This window comes from Cololabis saira, chromosome 6 (assembly GCF_033807715.1).
Source record: "Cololabis saira isolate AMF1-May2022 chromosome 6, fColSai1.1, whole genome shotgun sequence".
NCBI classification, from domain to species: domain Eukaryota; kingdom Metazoa; phylum Chordata; class Actinopteri; order Beloniformes; family Belonidae; genus Cololabis; species Cololabis saira.
In genome coordinates this window covers 9,832,536-9,856,568 of record NC_084592.1, presented here as the reverse complement: position 1 = coordinate 9,856,568, position 24,033 = coordinate 9,832,536, and the positions used below count along the sequence as shown (strand labels likewise).

General features: G+C 44.3%; 1 protein-coding gene across 1 annotated transcript in view; it reads left to right on the top strand.

Annotated features, from left to right (window-relative positions):
• ccdc80 (coiled-coil domain containing 80) overlaps positions 1-24,033 on the top strand; it is a 35,729-nt gene that overhangs the window by 3,679 nt on the left and 8,017 nt on the right. The window contains exons 3-8 of the mRNA XM_061723247.1: positions 7,424-7,899; positions 9,533-9,868; positions 12,028-12,184; positions 16,146-16,282; positions 19,308-19,459; positions 21,459-21,562. Coding sequence (XP_061579231.1) covers positions 7,424-7,899; positions 9,533-9,868; positions 12,028-12,184; positions 16,146-16,282; positions 19,308-19,459; positions 21,459-21,562 — 1,362 coding nt within the window. The remainder of the gene's footprint in view (positions 1-7,423; positions 7,900-9,532; positions 9,869-12,027; positions 12,185-16,145; positions 16,283-19,307; positions 19,460-21,458; positions 21,563-24,033) is intronic.

Here is a 24,033-nt window from a genome sequence, read left to right as displayed (position 1 = left end):
GATTGATTTCCAGCTTCCCCAATTTTCCGCTCATTTGATGGATTTTGAGTGATTTATCCACAAATTAAAGAGAGCATATGAAGAAAAAAAAGGTTTGTCAATAGAGCAGGGTTTTTCTACCTTTTTTGACACACAGGAGATTCTTAACAATTTAGAAAAAAAAAAAATTGCCTACACCACAACCTAATTTGATTATTTTTTTGTTTGTTTGTTTTCTTGGTCATTAGGGCACTTCCTACTACCACACTGACCTGGAAGAGTATTTGATTACTCTGCTAGTCACTTTAAGCAGCCTTGCTCAACAATGGGAAATCATTTGCATAAACTACATAATAGTACTTAAGTGATATTGGATTATGTCCTGGAGCTCAATGGCAATGTGGTTGAAAAATCACTGCACTAGAACTTATAGGCTGTTTATATGTCTGAAGTGACTACCAAATCAAAATTTCTGACTTATTACAATCATGTCACCTTGTTTGGGTCGGAAAATGTCATTTAAATTCAAAGAACTGTGACATCACAGCCCCATATCAACCTCAGCCTCCAGCGGAGCTATCTTTAGATAGCTGAAAGTTGTAAGATACATCTCAAACGAGCAATGTTCCTGAGTAAGAATGGGGTGGGGTTGAGTCTCTGACTCCACCCTGTAAAACCAGCTGCTATTAACAGAAAACTGCATCAAAGTGGATGAATAGGGAGCTTCTATTCTGCATCTTTGTAATATGTTGACAATTGTACTTCACACCTTTCCACTTTAACATGTTTCGACTTGTTAGTGGGCACAACATGTCTCCTGTAGTATGTGATGATATCAACTTCAGAAATGCTTCCTCACCACACGGCATATCCACACAACAGTTCAGCTAAAGGCCATTTATATAGAGCTAAATCAGGAAATACTATCTGTTTATTTTTTACAAATAAATAAAACAAAACACAAGTTGAATGAAGCAAAGTTGAAACTTTTTTTTACTGAAAAGCAAAAAAAGTTTTCAAAAGGAAAAGAGTGCAAAAAAACTTTATTCAAGATTAAAAGCACATTTTATTTATTGTAGTTTTCTCATGAAATATGTTTTAAATTGATTTTCTTTCAGATTAATTTGTGTTATCAGAGTTAGTTTGTTCAGAACAAAAGTTCAAACCTTCTCAAATCTTACATTTCTTTCATCACTTGAGATCTTTTCTTTTCGATTTACACTTTCAAAGCCTGTTTTCAAGTTTCAAGTATTATGAGCGACCGCATAATAGAGGCATCTCATATAAGGAACACCTCATGAACATGTTAAAAGGGTTAAAAAGTCCATTAACAGTAAGGGAGCTAGGGACACAGAAACAAAAAATCTTAATTTCAGTTTAATTCTAGTTAATAGTATTATATTTGCTTGTGTATTTCACTCTGCACAGATCATGCTGCACTCACTTACTGACTTTCCTTTACAAAAATCCCAGATGCTTCAGTAGTCACACTCACACATTGTAAAAGATAACACCTTTTATCACTTATCAATGAAAGATAAGCAAATTATTCATTAATACTGTGGATCTCAATCATTTCTCTCTTTTTCTCATTTTTGGCACTCTGCAGTCACTCACACAACATTTAATGAGACCTAAACATAGTTGCTGGTTTGCTCAGAAAATTTGGGGAACTATAATGGAACTAAAGGCTTCTTTTTAGTTTTTGAACTGATGGCATGCTTATGCGTCATTGCAGAACTGCACGGTAACAGGAGAAACAACAACATATGAGATAACCACGGGCAGAAAAGCCCCAGCGGAAAACACCAGCCAATAGACCACACAAAAGACCACAGTTCCGATGTTACAGGAAGTATTGTCATACCGCTTTAAGTGGACATGATGTATTTTATTTTATACCCTATTTTTAGACTCATCAAAAATATTCCAATGGTAAATTCCTAAACATCATTGTAAGCACCCCCCAAAAAAGAGAGAGAGATGTACATGTACGAGGTGTTGTATCTCTATGCAAAATAAATTCAGCGTATTCAAGTTTTGCTGACTCCATCCATCCATCCATTGTCCACCGCATTATCCGAGTCCGGGTCGCGGGGGCAGCAGTCGGAGCAGGGATCCCCAGACTTCCCTCTCCCCGGACACCTCCTCCAGCTCTTCCGGGGGGACTCCAAGGCGTTCCCAGGCCAGCCGAGCGACGTAGTCACTCCAGCGTGTCCTGGGTCTTCCTCGGGGCCTCCTCCCGGTGGGACATGCCCGGAACACCTCACGAGGGAGGCGTCCAGGGGGCATCCTATACAGGTGCCCGAGCCACCTCAGCTGGCTCCTCTCGATGTGGAGGAGCAGCGGCTCTACTCCGAGCTCCTCCCGGGTGACAGAGCTCCTCACCCTATCTCTAAGGGAGCGCCCCGCCACCCTGCGGAGGAAACTCATTTCGGCCGCTTGTATCCGGGATCCCGTTCTTTCGGTCATGACCCAGAGTTCATGACCATAGGTGAGGGTGGGAACGTAGATCGACCGGTAAACTGAGAGCTTTGCCTTTCGGCTCAGCTCCCTCTTCACCACGACGGACCGATACAATGACCGCATTACTGCGGCCGCCGCACCGATCCGCCTGTCGATCTCGCGCTCCGTTCTCCCCTCACTCGTGAACAAGACCCCAAGATACTTGAACTCCTCCACCTGAGGCAGGAACTCTCCCCCGACCTGGAGGGTGCAAGCCACCTTTTTCCGGTCGAGAACCATGGCCTCAGACTTAGAGGTGCTGATTCTCATCCCAGCTGCTTCACACTCGGCTGCAAACCGCCCCAGTGCATGCTGAAGGTCCTGGCTCGAGGGAGCCAACAAGACCACATCATCTGCAAAAAGCAGAGATGAAATCAAGTGGCTCCCGAACCGTACCCCCTCCGGCCCCTGGCTGCGCCTAGAAAGTCTGTCCATAAAAATAATGAACAGAACCGGTGACAAAGGGCAGCCCTGCCGGAGTCCAACACGCACCGGGAACAAGTCTGACTTACTGCCGGCAATGCGAACCAAGCTCCTGCTCCGGTCATACAGGGACCGTACAGCCCTCAGCAGAGGGCCTCCGACCCCATACTCTCGGAGCACCCCCCACAGGATGCCACGTGGGACACGGTCGAAAGCCTTCTCCAAGTCCACAAAACACATGTGGACTGGTTGGGCAAACTCCCATGCGCCCTCGAGCACCCTGCGGAGGGTGTAGAGCTGGTCCAGTGTTCCACGACCGGGACGAAAACCGCATTGTTCCTCTTAAATCCGAGGTTCGACTATCGGCCGAATTCTCCTCTCCAGCACCCTGGAATAGACTTTCCCCGGGAGGCTGAGGAGTGTGATTCCCCGGTAGTTGGAACACACCCTCCGGTCCCCCTTTTTGAAGAGAGGGACCACCACCCCGGTCTGCCAGTCCAGAGGCACTGTCCCCGACTGCCACGCGATGCTGCAGAGGCGTGTCAGCCACGACAGCCCCGCAACATCCAGAGACTTGAGGTACTCAGGGCGGATCTCATCCCCCCCCTGGTGCCTTGCCACTGAGGAGCTTCCGAACTACCTCAGTGACTTCAGCTTGGGTGATGAATGAATCAACCTCTGAATCCTCAGCCTCTGCTTCCTCGACGGAAGGCGTGTCAGCGGGATTGAGGAGATCCTCGAAGTATTCCTTCCACCGCCCGACGATGTCCCCAGTCGAGGTCAACAGCTCCCCTCCTCCACTGTAAACAGTGTTGGTGGAGCACTGCTTCCCCCTCCTGAGGCGCCGGATGGTTTGCCAGAATTTCCTCGAGGCCGACCGGTAGTCCTCCTCCATGGCCTCCCCGAACTTTTCCCAGACCTGAGTTTTTGCTTCCGCGACCGCCCGGGCCGCAGTCCGCTTGGCCTGCCGGTACCCGTCAGCTGCCTCGGGAGTCCGCCGAGCTAGCCAGGCTCGGTAGGACTCCTTCTTCAGCTTGACGGCATCCCTTACTTCCGGTGTCCACCACCGGGTTCGGGGATTGCCGCCGCGACAGGCGCCGGAGACCTTACGGCCGCAGCTCTGGACGGCCGCGTCAACAATGGAAGTGGAGAACATGGTCCATTCGGACTCAATGTCTCCGGCCTCCCTCGGAATCCGGTCAAAGCTCTCCTGGAGGTGGGAGTTGAAGACCTCCCTGACAGGGGAATCTGCCAGACGTTCCCAGCAGACCCTCACGATACGCTTGGGTCTTCCAGGTCTGACCAGCTTCCTCCCCTGCCAGCGGATCCAACTCACCACCAGGTGGTGATCAGTTGACAGCTCAGCCCCTCTCTTCACCCGAGTGTCCAAGACATACGGCCGAAGGTCAGATGAAACGACAACAAAGTCGATCATTGACCTCCGGCCTAGGGTGTCCTGGTGCCACGTGCACTGATGGACACCCTTATGCTCGAACATGGTGTTCGTGATGGACAGACTGTGGCTAGCACAGAAGTCCAACAACAAAACACCACTCGGGTTCAGATCGGGGAGGCCGTTCCTCCCAATCACACCTCTCCAGGTAACACTGTCGCTGCCCACGTGAGCGTTGAAGTCCCCCAACAGAACGATGGAGTCCCCAGTTGGGGCACTTTCCAGCACCCCTCCCAGGGCCTCCAGGAAGGCCGGGTACTCTGCACTGCCGTTCGGCCCGTAGGCCGAAACGACAGTGAGAGATCTATCCCCGACCCGAAGGCGCAGGGAAGCGACCCTCTCGCTAAGTGGGGAGAACTCCAACACATGGCGGCTGAGCTGGGGAGCTATTAGCAAGCCCACACCAGCTCGCCGCCTCTCACCATGGGCAACTCCAGAGTGGAAGAGAGTCCAACCTCTCTCAAGGAGTTGGGTTCCAGAGCCCAGGCTGTGCGTGGAGGTGAGCCCGACTATCTCTAGTCGGTACCTCTCAGCCTCCCGCACAAGCTCAGGCTCTTTCCCCCCCAGCAAGGTGACATTCCATGTCCCTAAAGCCAGAGTCGTCGTCCGGGGATTGGGTCGCCGGGGCCCCCGCCCACGGCTGCCACCCAAATCGCACGGCACCTTCCCCTTATGAACTCTTCCGCGGGTGGTGGGCCTACGGGAGGGCGGGCCCACGTCGCTCCTTCGGGCTGCGCCCGGCCGGGTCCCGTGGGCCAAGACCCGGCCACCAGACGCTCGCCTGCGAGCCCGACCCCAGGCCTGGCTCCAGGGTGGGGCCCCGGTAACGCCAGTCCGGGCGACGTACACTTCCTTGCTGGTTCTTGCTTCATAAGGGGCTTTGAACCGCTCTTTGTCTGACCCGTCACCTAGGACCTGTTTGCCATGGGAGACCCTACCAGGGGCATTAAGCCCCGGACAACATAGCTCCTAGGATCATTCGGGTGCTCAAACCCCTCCACCACGGTAAGGTGGCGGTTCAAGGAGGGGTCAACAGCTCCTTGAACCGCTCCAGATCAGCAAAACACCATGGAGTTTTGCTGACTCCATGGTGTAAAATTTGATTCCAGGACTACCTGGATAATTGGTCTCCCAAAACTGAGTCCGGCTGGAATGAAATCTAGACTAAAAGTCACAATTGGCTAGCATTAATATCACTCATGTTGCCTCAGTGGGGCTGATAGCCGCACTGTGTTGCCCCTCTGAGCCACCCATAATGTTGCTTTGAAGTGGAAATGACAAATGATTAGTCAATGAACTGAAGCAGTTTTTCATTGAAATGATGGTCATGTCCCACTTAAATTGAGTTCAGCTGTGAACGACGCAGGGAGCAGAGACTGCACTAGACTGAATTGAGCAGGATTGTTTGTCTGCAAACAAATGACTGATGAATCAGGTGGAGAACGGGGCTTAACACTCGATGATTGAAAACACTAACACACACCTTTCACAAGTTTTTTTAACAGACTTTCTGAATAAACTTACAATTGAATAGGATGGTTTGTAAAATAAATAAGCAATGAGTCTTGTCAATGCAGGTGGAACTGCATCAGGATCAGTGCTCCAGTGAATGGATGTACTGAAATATCATGAAACTAAATGTAATAATAGCTAACCTTGAACTTGAGTGATAATGAGTTATAATCAGTTTCTTTGTATCTGATATAAGGTAAACAGTCAGTGACTATTTGCTTAATGCAGGTTATACAATGTACAGAATAATGGTTAAAATGGATTATAACATCTGGTTGTCAATATTAACTGTAAAAACAAGGTAATTGCTGTTGCAGAATTGTTAAATTAAAAATGTACATTTTTTTTGGCAAAGTGCAAATTCTTTGATATTAAGATGATTGGATGGATAAACGTATCTCTTTTTTTTAACAATATGTTTATTGTTTTTTGTTTTATTCTTTTTTGAGAGAACATACAGTCACAAGGACAGTAACATCCCGAACATCCCTCCTCCCCCCACCCTCAACAGCACAAACACTCAAGGGTGAATTCAAACAAATACAAACATACAATGACATAAGATCAAATCATATAATACCCCCCCCCCCCCCCCAAAAAAAAAGAAGAAAATACAAGGTTAATAGCAGTCCTGCTTGCTTATAAAAGGCATGCCAGCTTCCACCATCCCTTCAAGTTTTAATCATTAATTACAGTTCGATCACTTTCCATGAACTGCATAAAAGTGGCCCATATCTCTGTGAACTTGTTTAGTTTCCCTTTGGCAACATAAGTTCTCCAGTGCCAAGCATGACGCCACCTCCCGTAACCACATTCCCCGTGTGGGGCCGTCCATACTTCTCAACCTCAATGCAATCGTTCTCCTAGCCTGAAATAAGGATAGATCAATCAAGGGAGCTATTTTGCAGCCTGGTACATAGTGATCAGGATAAATACCTAATATACAGAGTCTTGCCTCAAGTGGACCACCGTTTTAGTCATACGTGAAATCATGTCAGTTACATCCATCCAAAATGACTGAATTTTGACACATGCAGTGCAGCAGAGTGCCAACACAACCATTACATTATGTATCTCATTTTTGGCCTTTCATAAAAAATACTCCCCTTTTTATATGATCTGGTCCATGAACATCATTTCAGCTTCCAGATGTTTCATCCTTTTGCTCTCAGCATAACAGGAGGCTGCTGATATTGATGTGCTGTTAAAACCCTTACACCTTGGCTTCTAACACCTATGGTTGTAAGCAAAAATCTGGACATAAGTTGAGCTATTAGACTTGTTGTTGCTCCCTGTGTTAAGGAACCAAATTTTATAATCAGTATACTGTATTTCTTTAAATGTATGATCTGAATCGATTGCAATGATAACACACGGTATGGCTTTAGCATGCTTGACACTTGACTCAGAAAAATTCCATTGACTGAAAGGTTTTTACAATGGTTTTAAAGGAACTGCTTCCAGATGTCTTCCTGACTCTTAAACGGGTTATAAACAAGACCATTTTGGAAGGAATCATGTATAATTTGATTATACTTCTGTGTTGAACAGTTCCTGACACTCCTGTATTTGGAAAACCAACAAAGAAAATCTTTGGAAAGTCCACAACAACCGCTGCCACAACTACCACCACAACAACTACACGACCAACAACTACAACCACCACCACAACAACTACACGACCACCAACAACTACGACTACAACAACAACCAGACCCACAACCACCACCACAACAACAACCAAAGCCCCCACTACCACCACCAGAAGAACCACCACTACAAAGAGACCCACCACCACACAGAGACCAACCAGAGCTCACACTACAATAATGTGGCTTCCAGCGCCAAGAACCACAGCTGATCCCTACTACTACCACCCTAGAGAGAGGCACCCGGGTAGACCCACCCCGGCTGGAGACAACCGCACTGACAAGGACAACAGAGATCCAAACAGAAGCAAACTGGTTCCCGTCATAAACAAACCCTCCAAGACTAAACCATCCAAGAAGAAGAATGGGGCAGATAAGGTGAATCAAGTTTGTTTTCTCTTCCACCAGGGTGTCCTGGTTTATATGTCTAGAAGACAAAAGCGTCGTAACCACATTTGTATGAGAATCACAACATTCCACCTCCAGGTTTCCTCTTCAAGAAGGGTCGGTTACAGTTATAGAGTAGTCACCCCTCTGACTTGTAAAGTCTAGCCAGGTGTGCTGGAAAATATTTCCTCAGATTTAGGTGGAACAACGTGTGTTCAGTCCTGGCTGTGGAACAGTGGACCAACTCCATACTCGTGCTTGGGTTTCCCAAGGGTTTACCCATTTGGTCTTTGTGTGCTTGGTAGATTTGGAGAAGCATCCATCTGTGTCCACTGGGGTATTCTGTTGGGAATGCTATTGGCTAATGGGATCCATTGCTATGGACCCTTACAAACTAAACTGAGCCCACGGAACTCTGTTCTTAACTTTAATGGTTATAAATAAATCAAGAGGCATAAGGAGTCCAGTTTAGTGGTCTCTGCTGACGATGTCCTGTTGTCATCATCAGGACATCATGGAGCAGTAGATTGACAGGCGTTTGGGTGTGGCATCTACAGTAATGCAGACTCTTAACAAGTTTCCTGTCGTAAAGAGAGGGCTAAAAAAAAGAAGAAAAGAATCTCTCCTTACTGGTCGATAGTATGTCTTTAGCCTCACCTATACACAAACTGGATGGATGGACTCTCTATTAGAGATAAGGATGAAGGGTTAATTTATCCACACTGGATTCAGAGTGGAAGTACTGCTCCGAGACACTGAGATGAGCTAGTTCCAAGGGATCAGAATGCTTCCTGGATGCCTCCCTGAGGGAGATGTTTTGGACTTGTTGAACTAGGTTTGAAGTTCCCAGGGAAGACTTCATGCCAGAGAGGTTATATCTCCTGCTATCCTTGGTGTGTCAGAGGTGGCGGCTGGGGAGAGGAAGATGTGGATTTCTCTGCTTCAGCTGCTACTTCCACCACCCAAACACAGATAAGAAATAGTCAATGGATGGATGCTGTTTTAAACTAGTATTTTAGTCCTCTGACATAACTTTCAAGATTCTAATGACTTCAATGACTTCTTGAAAGATTCTAATCTGAGATTTTTACTTTCAGCACAGTTTATAAATGATAAACATCAGGGCATAATCAGGCCAGTCGAGCTGACAAGTTGGAGCACACTGGACTTGTCATGAGTGGGCAGTTGAGCTGCTGCTCCTCCACTCCCAGAGGATGGTTAAAATTGATTATAATATCTGGTTTGGACAGCTGGTCAGAAGGCCTCACCCCTCGTTTGGGAGGTTTTGTGGGCATGTCCAGCTGGAAGGAGACCCCGGGGCAAATCAGAACTCATTAGAGAGATTATACTGTATTTCTCAGCGGGTTAGGGGAAAGCCTCTGTATTCTCCTAGAGGAGCTGGAGGAGATGGCTGGGAAGAACGAAGTCTGGGCATCTCCCGTAGACTGCTGCTGCTGCTGCAACACAAACCCAGATAAGCATTAATGGCTGGAAGGATTGTCCCCACAATCAAATTATAGACACTATGCATCATCATTGTTTTACACTTGGTCATATACACTTTTTTATTTTTTTATTTCAAATCATGGATGAATGTAGTAACATTTTGGGATTCTGTGTGCAGATGTTGACTAAGGTGAACGAGGACAAGCACGAGCCTAGCAAACCAACTGTGAGTGATCCAGAGGAGACGGAAAGTTACGTCAATGTCAGTCCCACCAAGAAGGTAAAGAACAAGCATGATAAGCATGACAAGAAGAAGAAAAAGGGCGAGAAGGCAGCCAAGAAGGCAGAGAAGAGAGGAAAGGAGGGAAAAGTTGGGGGAAAGAAAAATGGAAAGAAACTGTCAAAGTACCCAGAGGAAGAGGACTACCTCAAGCCCACAAAGAAACCAACACGGCCTCCAAAGAGCTCCATGGACTCTTTTCTGGACTACTTTGAGAACAGGAGGCGACTGCTGGTGAGTGCATGATGTAACCTTAATACACCAATAAAACCCTAAAACCACTACTTTATGATCAAGCCAGAGGGGTTGATGTCACTGCTCAGACACAGCTGCACTATATTCAACTCTACTGATCTACAACATGCTAGGACACATGCATTACTTAATTAAATAGTTCAAGATCACTTGATGTCTGCAAGATGTTTAAATCAGTGTTATTATCTTATCAGTCAGTGGATAAGGATATGTTCTCATTCGCTCTAAAACTCACTTATTAACTCATCATATCTAATCAGGAAAAGATCAGGCGTTCAGTGGAAACTCAAGGAAGCTACAGCGTTCAGATAATAGTCCAGCACATAACTCTCTGTATAACAACAATATACTCTTCTCATACTTCTGATTTTGTACAAGTCCAAAAGATAAATGAATTAATAAAATAATACAATCAATGGCCTGTCTCTGGGGCAGATATATTAAGCCAAACCCTAAGTTACAAAAGCTGCAGTTATTCATTTGGCTTAACTTGACCCTAGAGACAATCCTCATAGAGCCATCTATTAAAATGGCCTAATTTTACAGCAGGATAAAAAATATATTAAACACATTTATCTATGATGCACCTCTTTAAATGTAGGCCCTAAACTTGATCATTATTTTGAGCAACATTCAGTGAGAGATGGATTACCCAGGGGGCATGCACAGTGTACTTGGGCTGTCTCAAAACATATCATGTTTAGTCTACAAACCACTGAGTGATGTCATCGTTTCTACATTCATCTCTTACATTTATGTGTGGTCTTAGTATTCCTCACGGGTGAAGAGTGCTATCTTCAAACTGAGCCGTACCGGCCAGTAGTAGATCAGCATATCCCACCCCAGATAGCATAAGATGTTTGGACTAAACTTGGCCCACATCTGCACTTTTCTTCGGCTCTCAGCTGGCTCTGGCTCTGAGTGGGTGTGGCCTAAACCTGGCCACAACTCCACCAGACGTGGTCCAAGTTTTCTTTTCTTGGTTCCGATCAGCCCAACCTGGCCCTCACAGCATATGCTGTAAACCATGACACCGGTCTTTGATGACTTGACTGTTTCGTGGTTCAGGTTCAGATGTGGTCAGTGCAGGTTGGATCTGTTCCTGCAGAGGACGCAGTACTGCCGCTGCCAAACGAGCGGGAACCGGCCTCTTTCTTTCATCAGCTCCGTACTTTCCCAAACTTGCCAGGACGAGCCAGCTGTTATTCAACTTAGGTAACACCACATGCCAAAATCTCCGTCTGCGCCGGCACTGTAAACTTAGATCCTGAACACCCTGGAGAATTTGTATTCAGTAACCTAAAATGTTTTTGCACGTGGATGAAAGGCCCAATTGACTGTTTTATATGAGAAGTGACTGGAACTAAAAGAGGAAAAAAAAAACAGGAAATATTGATTCAAAAGAACCATCTGCTGAACCTATCAGACATAAATACTTGACAAAACTGAATTATTTCCTGACTTCAGAGGCCTCAGACAAAACGAGTGGTCAAGCCATACACTGACTGCACTGCCCTGCATCACTAAGCAGTCAGAAATGTGGAGCAAGAGAATGTGATCCATTGTTAATTTCAAGGCCAGTTAGAGTAAATTTCTTCAACATAACAGAGCTATGAAAGTTGTGGTCACGTGGAGAAGTAGTTTAACTTTGATACATTTCTACGGGTATACACTATGGTATGCAGTTCCTTTGCTTTCTTACACTGCAACTAGGCTGCACAGCTGTGTGCTGACAGACGCTGTGTCTCTGTCTTGCAGCCGGTACAGATTTCTATCATATCACTGCTACGGGCAGGCTGGGAAAATATGCCCCATCGTCTGTCTGCAGATGAAAGTAAACATCAGCTCTGCAGCACACTGTAGTTCTGTGTGTGTGTGTGTGTGTGTGTGTGTGTGTGTGTGTGTGTGTGTGTGTGTGTGTGTGTGTGTTTGTGTTTGTGTTTGTGTGTGTGTGTGTGTGTGTGTGTGTGTGTGTGTGTGTGTGTGTGTGTGTGTGTGTGTGTGTGTGTGTGTGTTTGTGTTTGTGTTTGTGTTTGTGTTTGTGTGTGTGTGTGTGTGTGTGTGCGTGCGTGCGTGCGTGCGTGTGTGTGTGTTTGCATATATGTGATACTCTAACCTCTGCACCGCCCTCCCTGCAGCTGATTACGGCCCCCAGTGAGGAGAGCAGCATGTATGTTCAGCAGAGGGACGAGTACCTGGAGTCGGTGTGTGAGATGGCCATCAGAAAAGTCTCCATCATCACCATCTTTGGCTCCCTGACCAACTCCACCATGAAAATCGACCACTATCAGATCGGTAAGCATGGGCCTTTTTGTTTGTTGGGCTACAATTATTGGGCTTTTTCAGGCTTCTTGCACCTCTTTTAAATAGTTATTTGGGATTTTCCTAATTTGCTGCACATACATTCTTCCATGGGGAATCATACATTTGGAAGTGCTCTTTTGTTAAGCTTTACTGTCTCTGCTTTGCCCCTTTTAGTGTCTATTTAAACATTAAACACTTTGATGGTTTCATTCCTGATGAAATATTAGAGCAATTATGGAAAATTAAAATTACAAGGCTAAAATTTAGCATTGAAGGTTGGCTCTCACGCAGCAATTAAACCAACTACAAACACTTGTGTAAAACATTTCCAGTGACATAATTCCACCACAGCTTTCTCCTAATGCGCCTTGCCAAACTGAAAACATACAGGCATTTACCCAACCCATTACCCAAAGTCACTACTTTGTAGACTCCTCTTTTAATACAATCACAGCTGCAAGTCTCTTGGGGTATTGATCTATTAGTTGAAGGTATCTAGTGACTTCAGCTCCTTTCTAAATGCATGTGATACCAGAGACTCAAAAGAATTTAGGATTGACAAAGTCATTCAAACACTTGTTTCCCCTTAAACTATTTGAGTTTGGTTCTAGCAGTGTGCTTAGCGTTATTGTCATTCTTAAAGGTGATCAAAAGTGATTTTGCTTTGAGGATTTGCCTTGTTTTGAACACCAAGACTGGGGACCTGTCCTGGGTGGACCCCTACCTTTCACCTGTAATGAGCTGGGATAGGCTCCAGCAGACCCCTGTGACCCTGTATAGGATTATGGAGGCATAGAAAATGCAATAGATGGATGTAGTATTAGTCTGAAGAGTATTCAACTTTTTCAGGCATTTTTTAGGGTTGTTTAATTGCTCAGTCCTAATCCGTAACTTACATGACTTTTAACTGTTTTGGGTCTTTGTTGTTCCTCTTGTTTACTGGTGCCCATTGCTTTTTGTTTAATACACTCAGGCTTCTTTACATATCTACAAATTTGTAGTTGAGCTGGAAGATCATAGCAGTGTAGTTCTGCCTTTCTTTCACAAAACAGCTTTGACCAGTCAAGACGCAATTAAATAACGTCTTGAGCTGTCCAATTGAGTTTGGTACCACCAGAACATTACCAATGGATTCTTTGGGACCTATCGATTGTAGGGTGGGGTCTCGGATTTGGATGCTGCATCTAACTTGCTAAAGAGGAAAGGCATCAACACAAGTTCTTTCTCAAATAAATACTGTTAGAAAGTCAGCATCTGTTGTGGTTCGAGGGGTGTATTGGTGCATGTTAATCTTGCACATTCCATCAAGACAAAGTGGAATCACATCCTGCTCCTAAAAGAGCAGCATAGTTTTGACTGTTAATCGATAACATTTGTTTTAATCATGTTTAAGTGAACGTTTTTAACATTTAAATCAAGAGTCAAAAACATTATCTGACAGTCTAGAGAGGAAAAACGTTTGCCCCAAAGTAACAACTGATGTTGATCTGAGTAATTCTAACATAAAATCATGTCTGATTAAACAAGTGTTTTCAATGAATATATGTTTAGCAAAAAAACAACAAAAAAAACCCCACTTTGGTTTTTCGATTTTACATCCTTGAAAAGTATGAGCAGTTTTGAATTTATATAAAACTTTCTTTTTTTTCTCTGTATGGTCAATGGGAAAAAGATATTTCCAAAATCATTAGGTCACTTTATAAAATCAGTAGGTCACGTGATCAATGCTTTGTGCATTGTATTTTCCAGTCCAATCCTGCTCAAGTGCCAACCATCTAACAGAACTAAGACTGGTTGCAGTTCCTTGACTGGCCACTAGAGGCTGCCTGCAAAACCATTAAAATCTTCTACTTAATAGCAGAAAGAAACATATTTACAGCCTGCTTCAAAAAAAATATTTTGGTCTCAATCATTTGATTTCACATTCATGACAACTCTGAGGGGGGTGAATTTTTTTGTACCATGTTGTACCAGCTAGTTTATATATTATTTATTTTAATATGATTTTTTTTTTTTCATACTCAGAGGTACCAGCAATAACAGGCCAGAAGCCTATAAGCCAGTTTTCTCATCATTGTATGATTTTTTTTTTGTTTATATATGTAAGGGGGATGGGGGTGGGGGGTTGAGATGTGGCACCCGCTGCACGCCGGCCTTTGGAATCTGCAAGAGAGAAAACAAACAAAATCGGGAACAGGCAGAGACACAAACATCAACCATTTCAGGTCTCTAAAACTGAATCGAAACTAGGCTACTGCGATTATCTGTCCCCTATATATTATTTTAATATGATTGATTGACAGTCAGCTCTGCCAATGGCTAACTGGTATCACTTCCTCATCCGTAATTGTCATGTTACTAGGCTTAGCAAAGAAGCCAGCCGTTTTTACCAACCTAGCGTCGGCTCAACGCGACTGTCATTTTTGATTTCACTGCCAAGAACATGTTAAACCGTATATTCTTCTGTAAACGTCTGGTGGCAGATCTCCAGCTATTTCGGCGGGGAGCTAATATAGTGGGTGTTCCTGTTGGCTTCCAGAGCAACATGGCTGCACCTCGTACAAAGAAAAAAATGGGCATCAAAACTGCTCTTCAGAAACCAGTGGGTCACGTCACGTGACCTACTGCTTCGTCCATGTTTTTATACAGTCTATACTAGAGGTGCATCACTTCTTTTGGTGACAGGTTAGGATACTTTTAGAGCTGCACTTCCACCGTAATTTAGCGATTCCAATGAAATGTCCAGGTCCTCCAACAGAGGTTTGAGGAGTTCTTAAGTGAAGTGAAGGAGCGTGTAATAGGGAGGAAGTAAGCCACATGCACAACACAACACGTGTCATCCTTAAACAAGAGCATAACTCTCAGAAGGAGACGCCCCCCCCCCCCCCCCCCCCGAAACACTGCGTTTTTCATAAGATGTGCTGCGTCATCTGTGCTTGACACCACCCTTTTATGGCTATTTCAAAGCTGAGGCTTCAGCCAGTCCGTGTTAACACCATGTCAAGCACGCCCACTTTTATGAGTTAGACTTAAGTAGCGTAAATGAAGGCTTTTGGTAAGATTAGTCAGTGCCATGTCCTGTGAGGTGATGGAAACATGACTTGTGTGTCTGGATATGTACTCTCTACACACAACCGGTTCTTTCAGGGTTCCCCCTCCTGCAGTTTAGTGTGACTTAATGGTTGGTCAGCAGTTTGGGTTGTGTGTGGAGGATATTTCCGTGTGTTTGTCGTATATTTCAGTGAGTACAGTCTGGGTTTCTGTTTGCCCCTTTTGATCTGATTGCTCATGCACATTACACAGCATTGGGTGGATAAGCAAACCACCAAAATATGATGTTCTGTGGTTTGCGCGTTGGCACACATCCGTGGAGGGAGGGGTGAATCGAGTATTTTTCTCCGGCCTGTGCAAACGCCAGCTACAGTGCATTTCTAAGGCCCCGACCCTGCCAGTTCTCAGAGAATAAAAGCTGCTCTTTGTCAAGTTTGTCCCTGATTCACTTGGCATGTTTCTTCTCGGCTCTTCACAACAGGATGTGCTCCACTGGTCGGTCGGACACATCTTTTAAATAGACACATTTTATTTGAAGTTTCAAAAAGGCAATTTACCCTCATTAGGTTTTTGTTTGATGGGGGAAGCAATCAAAAGTCGTTTTGTCTGTAGCAGTTTGACAATTACGGGATGTTATGACACTTATGTAAGGGCTTTTGATCTGACAATTAGAAGTCTTGTGATCAACATGTGTTGTCAGATTTGACCTTATTTATTTTCCAGCACAATAGATGAGTTTAGCTGTCGCCTAAATCCATTGCATACTACAATCTTTGGCTCTTTGAAAAGAAATTCAAAGAAATTAATCCTCTCAATTTACTTGGGTCCAGTGGAAGTCGAAAGTTTAAAGAAAACAAATTGTGCCTCTCCAAGTCTGACTGATGTCTCTCGCTTCCTTCAGAAAATGACAAGCCCATGAAGGGTCTTCGACAGGAGGACCTGGTGAACCAGGAGCTAATAACGGAGCTGAGGAAAGAGTTTGGAATGACATATGAGGAGTTCTACATGGTTCTCACCGACACCGACATGAGAGTCAAGGTAAGAAGTGTCACCGTGTATTTGGTGTCCTGTTTAAGGTTTGCCATGAAGAGGCATGCAGGATGCTGTTTGCTTGCTCAAATGCACTCTACAGGTTTCCTGTAAAAACATATTTCAGACAGGCTGTTCCCCTGGTTCATGTCCTCAAAGCAGGTTGGATCCATTACACCAGATGACACAGTCCAGCTCCTGCTTTTCTCCTTTTTCCAACCTAGTAGGCACTGTCCTTGTTCTTCTTTGTGTTTTATGTCAATTCGGAGCATCAGCTCCGTGCTTACCGTAACTTACCACGTCTGAGGAGCCAGCTGTTATGGTATTTAGGTAACTCATTTACTGTAAGCAAGTCTTTTTTACCTTTCTCCTTTCTGCTGAGCGTGGGAAGTGACAGGGACTGAAAGAGAAAATAACAGACATGGTGAACGGTGGTCCAACAAAACCATCTGCTGACAAAACCAAATTATTTCCAGTTGACTGACTTTACAGATCAAAATGGGTGGTCGGTGCAGTGTAGCCAGCTGTACATCACACTGCTCTGCATGACTGAGCAGTTAGAAATGTGACAGATAGCCATTGGCTTTGCCTGTTGTCAATCAAAAGACCACACCACAATAATAATTACTTTCAGTATACGTGTTTTTCCTTTTTTTAATTTGTTTGTTTGTTTAACCTGACTCTCCACGTGATTATTTCTGCTCTAAAGTTGGAAATTTTAACATCGGGGGGGGGAGGTTGGGGGGCAATGCAATGGAGCCAGCTCCTGCAGCAGGCCCCTAGTGGTTAGTCCAGGAACTGCAGCTCTTCTTACTTCCGCAGTTTAAAATAGATGTCATAATAGGTCCCCTTTAAAGCGGCAACTCTTCCACCTTAATATCATATTTCCAGAATCATTGTGATGGTACATCAACTTACAACAGGTTTAATGACACCTCTGTCATGGTCTGAGGGGTCTGTATCGCCTCCACTGGCACTATGTAACTTTGAGGTGCATGGTAGGAACCCTTCCACACTAAAAAACTACACATTTTTACGGCTTTGACTGCTTTACGGCATACGTCACTTCCCCCTCCTTCCCGATTCGCAGTCGAGACGAAAATGGGCGGGGCGTGGAGCGCAGCTCCGCAGAAGCTGGTAACCCGTTGCTGTGCTGTGGATGCAGCAGCTCCACACAACAGACGTGGGGAAAAGATCGCTAATGGTTTAACTTTTCACCGCTTTCCTGCTTGGAGGAAGAGCCACGGAGGCCAAGTATCTGATATAACAGAGTAAAAGAGTGAAAGAGTCGTCGGCTCGCTTGGATCACGGCTGTAACGACCAAACACCTTCCACACAGTAAACCACAAACACTCACACAGACCGGGTCGGATCAAAACACGGGTTTTATTCCCCAATTCGCCAGCTAAACGCAGTTGCTGGCCAGCTCTCTGCGGTGCGATTAACCCCAATCTTCAGATAAAACTAGTTTGTTGAGGAAAAAATATTAACTCTTATTTGTAGCTGCAGAGGAAAAAAATAATCCCATGAGGAAAAAAAATTTGCTCACGCCTCGGAGTCTCTTCAGCATAATATAGCGGTCAAAAAAAAAGAAAAGAGAAGTAAGAGGGATACAAAACATGTACTGTATGTTGTACTATTATACAAATTTATTGAAACACATGGCGAGTCAAACATTTACCAAAGCAGCTGCCAAACACTCCTAAACAAGGTAGTAAGACGTGGGAGCTCCACTCTTTAGAAGGGATTTCATATGGATCCAAACCGTTAATAATCATTATTTTCTCCATATACCGCTCCCTGGCTTCCTTGTTTAAGGTATCCAGGTAAATTCCAGTTCCTTTCCAGCAGTTTAACATCTTTTTTTTGCGTTCCGTCTGTTCACTTGGTAAAACAGAAAAGTCCGTCCCGTCTTCATTCGCTATCAAAACAAATGCACGCGACGGGACAGGATCATTCCGGCAGTACGCGCTGGTGCTCATGGGAAACGTAGTGTTCTTTCTGGTAAAACACTACCGCTTTTGTCCAAAGGAGCCGCCAAACTCAACAAAAGCTGAAAGTTACATTGTGCTGCTTTACAGTAAAATAGATGCCATAATAGGTCCCCTTTAAGTAGAGTCATGGGTGTAAAGTAACATACATCCAGGAGTGGAGGATGAATTATCTTTAGTACTTCCCGGAAAAGAAAAACTGAAAAGGCCATCACTTTGTTGTCACTGTTGGGAATGAAATGCTGGAGTATATGCTTCGAAACAATGATTTCTAATTCATAACAGCTGTAAAACGTTTTGGTTTTTCTTTCCTCTTGACTCACGGTGCTGTTGTTTATCTTCACCCTGCATCTACAGGTTTGCAACCCTTCTGCCCTTTGCGTCTGTCTACTGTTTCTCTTTGAAGGTGACCGACCCTCGTCTTGCCAGCACAGTTGCTCCACTAAAACACTGTTTTAATTCATACCGCATGACATTTGCTCAACAGCTGTGTTTGTGTGCGTGCCAGTGTAAATCACCGAGCTGTTTTTGGGCAGATTCATCAAAGAGGCCAGTGTTCACATTCTCCGCTGGCAGTAGCAGGGACAGGGGAGTCAGTTAGTGTACATGGATGTGGGTGTGTGCAGAAAAAGGTGAGAGTGCAGTGGAAAGAGATGTGCGAAAGCAAACGAGCCATGCAGCAACCTCAGCATGTCCTGAGGAAGGAGTGAGAGTTCACCACATCTTCATACGTGTGTTAGATATTCATCATGCCACCGCTTAGTATTATCTAAATTACAGTAATGCAAGTGTTATGTTTGAGCAACATTCCCTTCACTGCTTCCCAGAAGTTCTTGCAAAGAATGTTTGGGATGCGGTAAAAGTCACACCACATTCACAAACATGCTCCCAAAGTGATTGCTTCACTGGAAACAGATTCATGGTTGTTTTTGTGCTGTGGAATGCTATTTCCATGCCTTTATCCGCAGCCACAGTGCGGCTTCACCACATTTCAGGTTTACCTTTCAGAACCTTGACTTTTTGATGTATTTTTCTGGGGTCAGCAATCCTATGAGGTTCCCATCGCCATGAAGGCTGTGTTTGACTACATCGATACCTTCTCCTCCCGAATCCGAGAGATGGAGCAGCAGAAGAGAGATGGGGTGGTCTGTAAGAAAGAGGACAAGCCCAGATCCCTGGAGAACTTCCTGTCCAGGTAAGATTTTCTGAGATTTGGCTAAATCCGTGACGTGACCAAAAGTACATGCATCCTACACACATTCAAAAACATATAAACTAAAGCTTAGCAGGCTTATCTTCACCTAAAATTATTAATATATTGTCATAGTGTCCGCTGGAATTCATCCTGCCTCCATCAGTCTCTGTCAGCTGATATTAACCCAACCATTTAGTTGTAAATTCCTTGAAAAATCACAATATCAACTTATTCGTATCGTGCTAATTCAGAACAAAAGTCATCTCAAGGCTCTTTATACATAAAGCCAGTAAGTTTGATTGAGTAAAATCCAAGTCAGACCAGTTATAGTCAATATAAGTCATTGCCATTCAGTTATAATACAAGTCATTGCACTAGAGTCCAGATTAAAAATCACACATCTCATCAGGGATCCGATATGTAAGCGTGTACAACATGAAATCCATAACATGTAAAAACAATCTGGGAGTACCACAAGGATTGGTCTTGGGGCCAAGATTATTTAGCTTATAAATCAATTTATCAAGTTTTCCTGCACCGATTATAATCTGCTAAATTTATGCTGACGATGCTATTCTATATGCACATGCAAGAGAAAAAGCTGCACATTTAATAGCAGCTATGAGTAATGTGTGTAGCTGGCTGCAGAGTCGCTGTCTACATCTCAACGAAAAGGACTTAGATACAGATACAGATACAGTCCCCGATATTCTGGTGCAGGGAAGAAAGCTTGAAGAAGTTCAGCAAGTTAAATACTTGGGTGGGGTTTTTAACTCACAGCTCAGCTTCAAACCTCATGTTAAAAAGATCCTCAGTCGAATTAAATTTAACCTGTCCAATTTTAGGTACTTCAGAAACAACCAAACCTTTGAGACAGCAAAGCTATATTTTAAATTGCTGATTATATCACATACGACCTCCTGCATAACAAGTTGGGAACTTCAGAAATTCATATAATGCAGATTTAATACATGGAAGAAAAAAAACCAACACAGCTGGATGAATAACTATAAACTATATATGTCGTAACAGCATGAGCGCTTTTCTGCACAGGTCCTGGGAATGTTCTAGCATAGCTACATGGTGGAAGTGTGTCATGGAAATGGTGTTAAAGTTTATTGGCGCCCATTTAATATAGGTCTCCAGTTTCTGTTTATTGAACTTTCTGTACACAGAAAGCGTCTGACTTTAGCAGGGTTCACTGTCTGCTGCAGTCTTTCGTATTTGGTTCGAGCCAGACACAAACCGGCAACGCTCTTGGATAAGCACCGAGTCTGCTACGTTAGAATATGCTGCTTCAAGGTTTAATTATGCCAATTTACCCGTGGTATATGCACAGAGAGGGCTGTGCTAATGTTTTATGTTTACTATGTTATACAAACCAAATTAGATTTGGTTTGTACTGGATCCCCTCCCTTTCTTAGAATAACACGATTTAACCTAAATAACCTACAGAAATGTGTAAAATACAACAACTGGAACTGGACTTTTCCATTTGCGAACTAACTGCATTTTGATTGATTTGTAAAGGAATACGACAAAAACAGTATAATCCTGAACTGCTGATATTGCAAGTCTTCTGCAGATCGGGTGGTCCTTTTCCTCGGAGATCTGTTGTTTCGCTCGGTAATCACTTGGATCAGAATTTATGTAGCGATTCTGAGCCACATTTGGCAGATTGCAGCAGCCTGTTTGTGTGTTTTTCACAGAAATACAAATTTACATAAACCGCCAGAGTTCCTCAAGGCTGAATCACTGCTGGTGCATACTCTCACGAGATGTCTGAAGCAGACAGGCCATCTTTTGTTGCCATGGAGACCATGAAGAATTCCATTTCCAAAGTGTAGAGATCTGGCAAGTTTTTGACCATAATTCGGGGTTGTCACACTCTGGCAGTAATTGCATGGGTACAGGCGCACGCTGCTTGTCTTGGCACAGAGGTTTCCCTGCTGCACCAAAGTGCCACTTAAATTCAGGCGAAACTTTTCTATGATTGCAGGTTCCGATGGAGACGTCGCCTGTTCATCATCTCCGCCCCCAGCGACGAGGAGTGGTCCTATCAGCAGCAGCTGTACGCCCTGGGCAGCCAGGCCTGCAATCTGGGTGAGTCACTGGAAACCAGTCGGTCAGATTCTTGCTGAAGGCAACAAACAGTCCTGGGATTGTGTTTTTTCGGACCATCGGTCACAGCTGGAGTATTGGACCAATCCGAAGTACTGGGGAAATCCCCGGATGTTGTCTCGCTTCGCCGTTTTTATTTGGGACGTATCTATCTAGCGGAGACTTGTGTACACTTGAGATGGCTAAGTATCCCGGAATGCATTTTGCATCAACAATCTTTTATAATAAGTTATATTTTGAAATGATTCTGCTGTTGTGTGATGGAATACAGCTGTAAGATGTTTTCATGTGAAAATTACATCTTCAAACTTCAGTTTGCGGTTGATTTAACAAGATGGAGCCTATTTTAAATTTGCCGATGTGTCACCTGCTAAGTTTACTGGCCCTCCAAAAATAAAATGACCAAACTGCTTCCGCCTGTCCTCTGAAGTCTGGTCTGGCAGAAGAAATGACCCAAGCCCCCGATGTTAAACGTACAGAAGTGCACTTGTTTACTCAATTTTTTTCTATATTTTTATGGGAACTGTATTGAACTCCAGACTTTGGAGAAAATTATGTAGAAAATGGAGCAAATGGGCTTCTGTTAGACTTCCTTAAGAACGCAGAACTATGTGGATTCAGGTCTGACAACCACCTGGGGTGTTTCCACCGAACTTTTGTACATAAGGTTTGCAGAATCTGCAAAATTTGGTGATTTTGCCAACGTTTTTTCCTCGTCATTGCCATTGTTGCAAAATATCCCAAAAATACTAGGGATATTGTATTTACTTTAACCAAAAAAAAACATCCCAATTTGTTAAATCATCAGGGTGCATTTGGAAAATGTGGGTCAAAAAAGCCCAGACTGTTCTGACCAATGAGGGTTCAGTCAGTGAGCTCATTAGTGTGTGGCATCACAGTGACATTATCTGACTGTAATAACAATTTCATTAATAGTATAGCGCGGCGTTCCTGATGAGTTTACAGCCCACTTTTCACTATTATTTTGACAGCTGTGAGCTGCACACGGCATTATGGGTTATTGGGCATGTGAAGTAAATTAATTTTTTAGTAGTAGCAGGTCTTTTCTTCATACTGGAGGTTCTGTCGTTGTTATATTGCACTCTGCACACTAGACGTGGACAAAAATCAATAGGTATTCGTGGTAATAGTGTGCGGTTTGGAAAATGACCCGTTTTCAGAGAGCCCCAAATCACAACGTTGGACACCACAAAGCCTCATATCCTGGAAAGACTTGAAAGGCAAATGTAGCACCTTTTCATGAAGCGACCGCAGGGAATTTTCATCAAAAACCTTCTATTTCGCGGTGACCTTTACATCCCCGAACGAGCATCTGTCCGATGTTAGCGAATGAATATATTTATCGCACGTCAGAGCTGATTTTGTTTATTGGAGCTCTCTGGATTACCTCAGCGCGTGTTTATGTGTGTCGGCGTACCGTGTGTGTGTTGAAGGGCTTCCAGATGACAAAACTGGCAAAGAACTCATCCCTCTGAGGAAACGAGATATTTCGGTTTCTTTCTCTCTCCTGGCGGCTGTCTTTTCGCGCCCGCCAGTTGGTCAACTTTTCCAGTTACTTTATAGTTATTACTGTATCTATTTATCAAAAAGAGGCATCTATCTAAACATTGAGTGCTAAGTGCCTGACGGATTTATGGAAGGTGAATGTAAACTGTAAAGAGCCCGTGGATAGCTCCACTTTTGAGTGAAACTAAAGTGATTATGTCATCCCTGATACGGTCTGTGGATTTTTATGTCTTTGTTTAGATCGTCTGATTCTGTTGGGTCAGTCTTGGTATTTGTGCTGCCTCAAGCTCCTTTTCTGTGTTTATTTAGTATTTGGTGGATATCCATGTTTTGCATACCAGTCAGCTTCATTCAATTTTTTTGTCTTTTCACTTCGTACTTCTGGCTTCCTTCTTCTATTCTTGGGTTTGCTTTCAGCCCTTCAGTCACACCAGGTTTTAGTGACTGATCGCTGCTCACCTTCTTTGTTTTAGTCATCTTCATTTCCAGACAGATCTTTCCCTTTCCCCCCCATCTGTTCCTGTGAGTTTGATCATTTGGAGTTGGGATGGATGCCCTGCAGCATTTCGTGCAGACGAGGTCCACTTTGTCGACCTCAGCGGGGGATGAAAATCACCGCCTCTCAATCCAAGTCCATTGTTTTCAGTCGGGACAGGCTGGATCGCCCTCTCCGGGTCGGCGGAGTTGGACTTTTTTGGGATCTTGTTTAGGAATGAGGGAAGAAGGAAGCAGGAACTTGACAGGTGGATTGGTGCGACACCGGTGCGTACTCTGCACTGATCTGTTGTGGCAAGAGAGAGACTCTCTCTCTTTACTGGTCGATCTGTTTCTGTCTTCATCCCAGGTCACTGCCTGTAGTGACCGAAAGGACAAGCTCCCAGGGTGGTTGGACTCTCCCTTAGAGATAGGGTGAGAAGTTTAGTGGT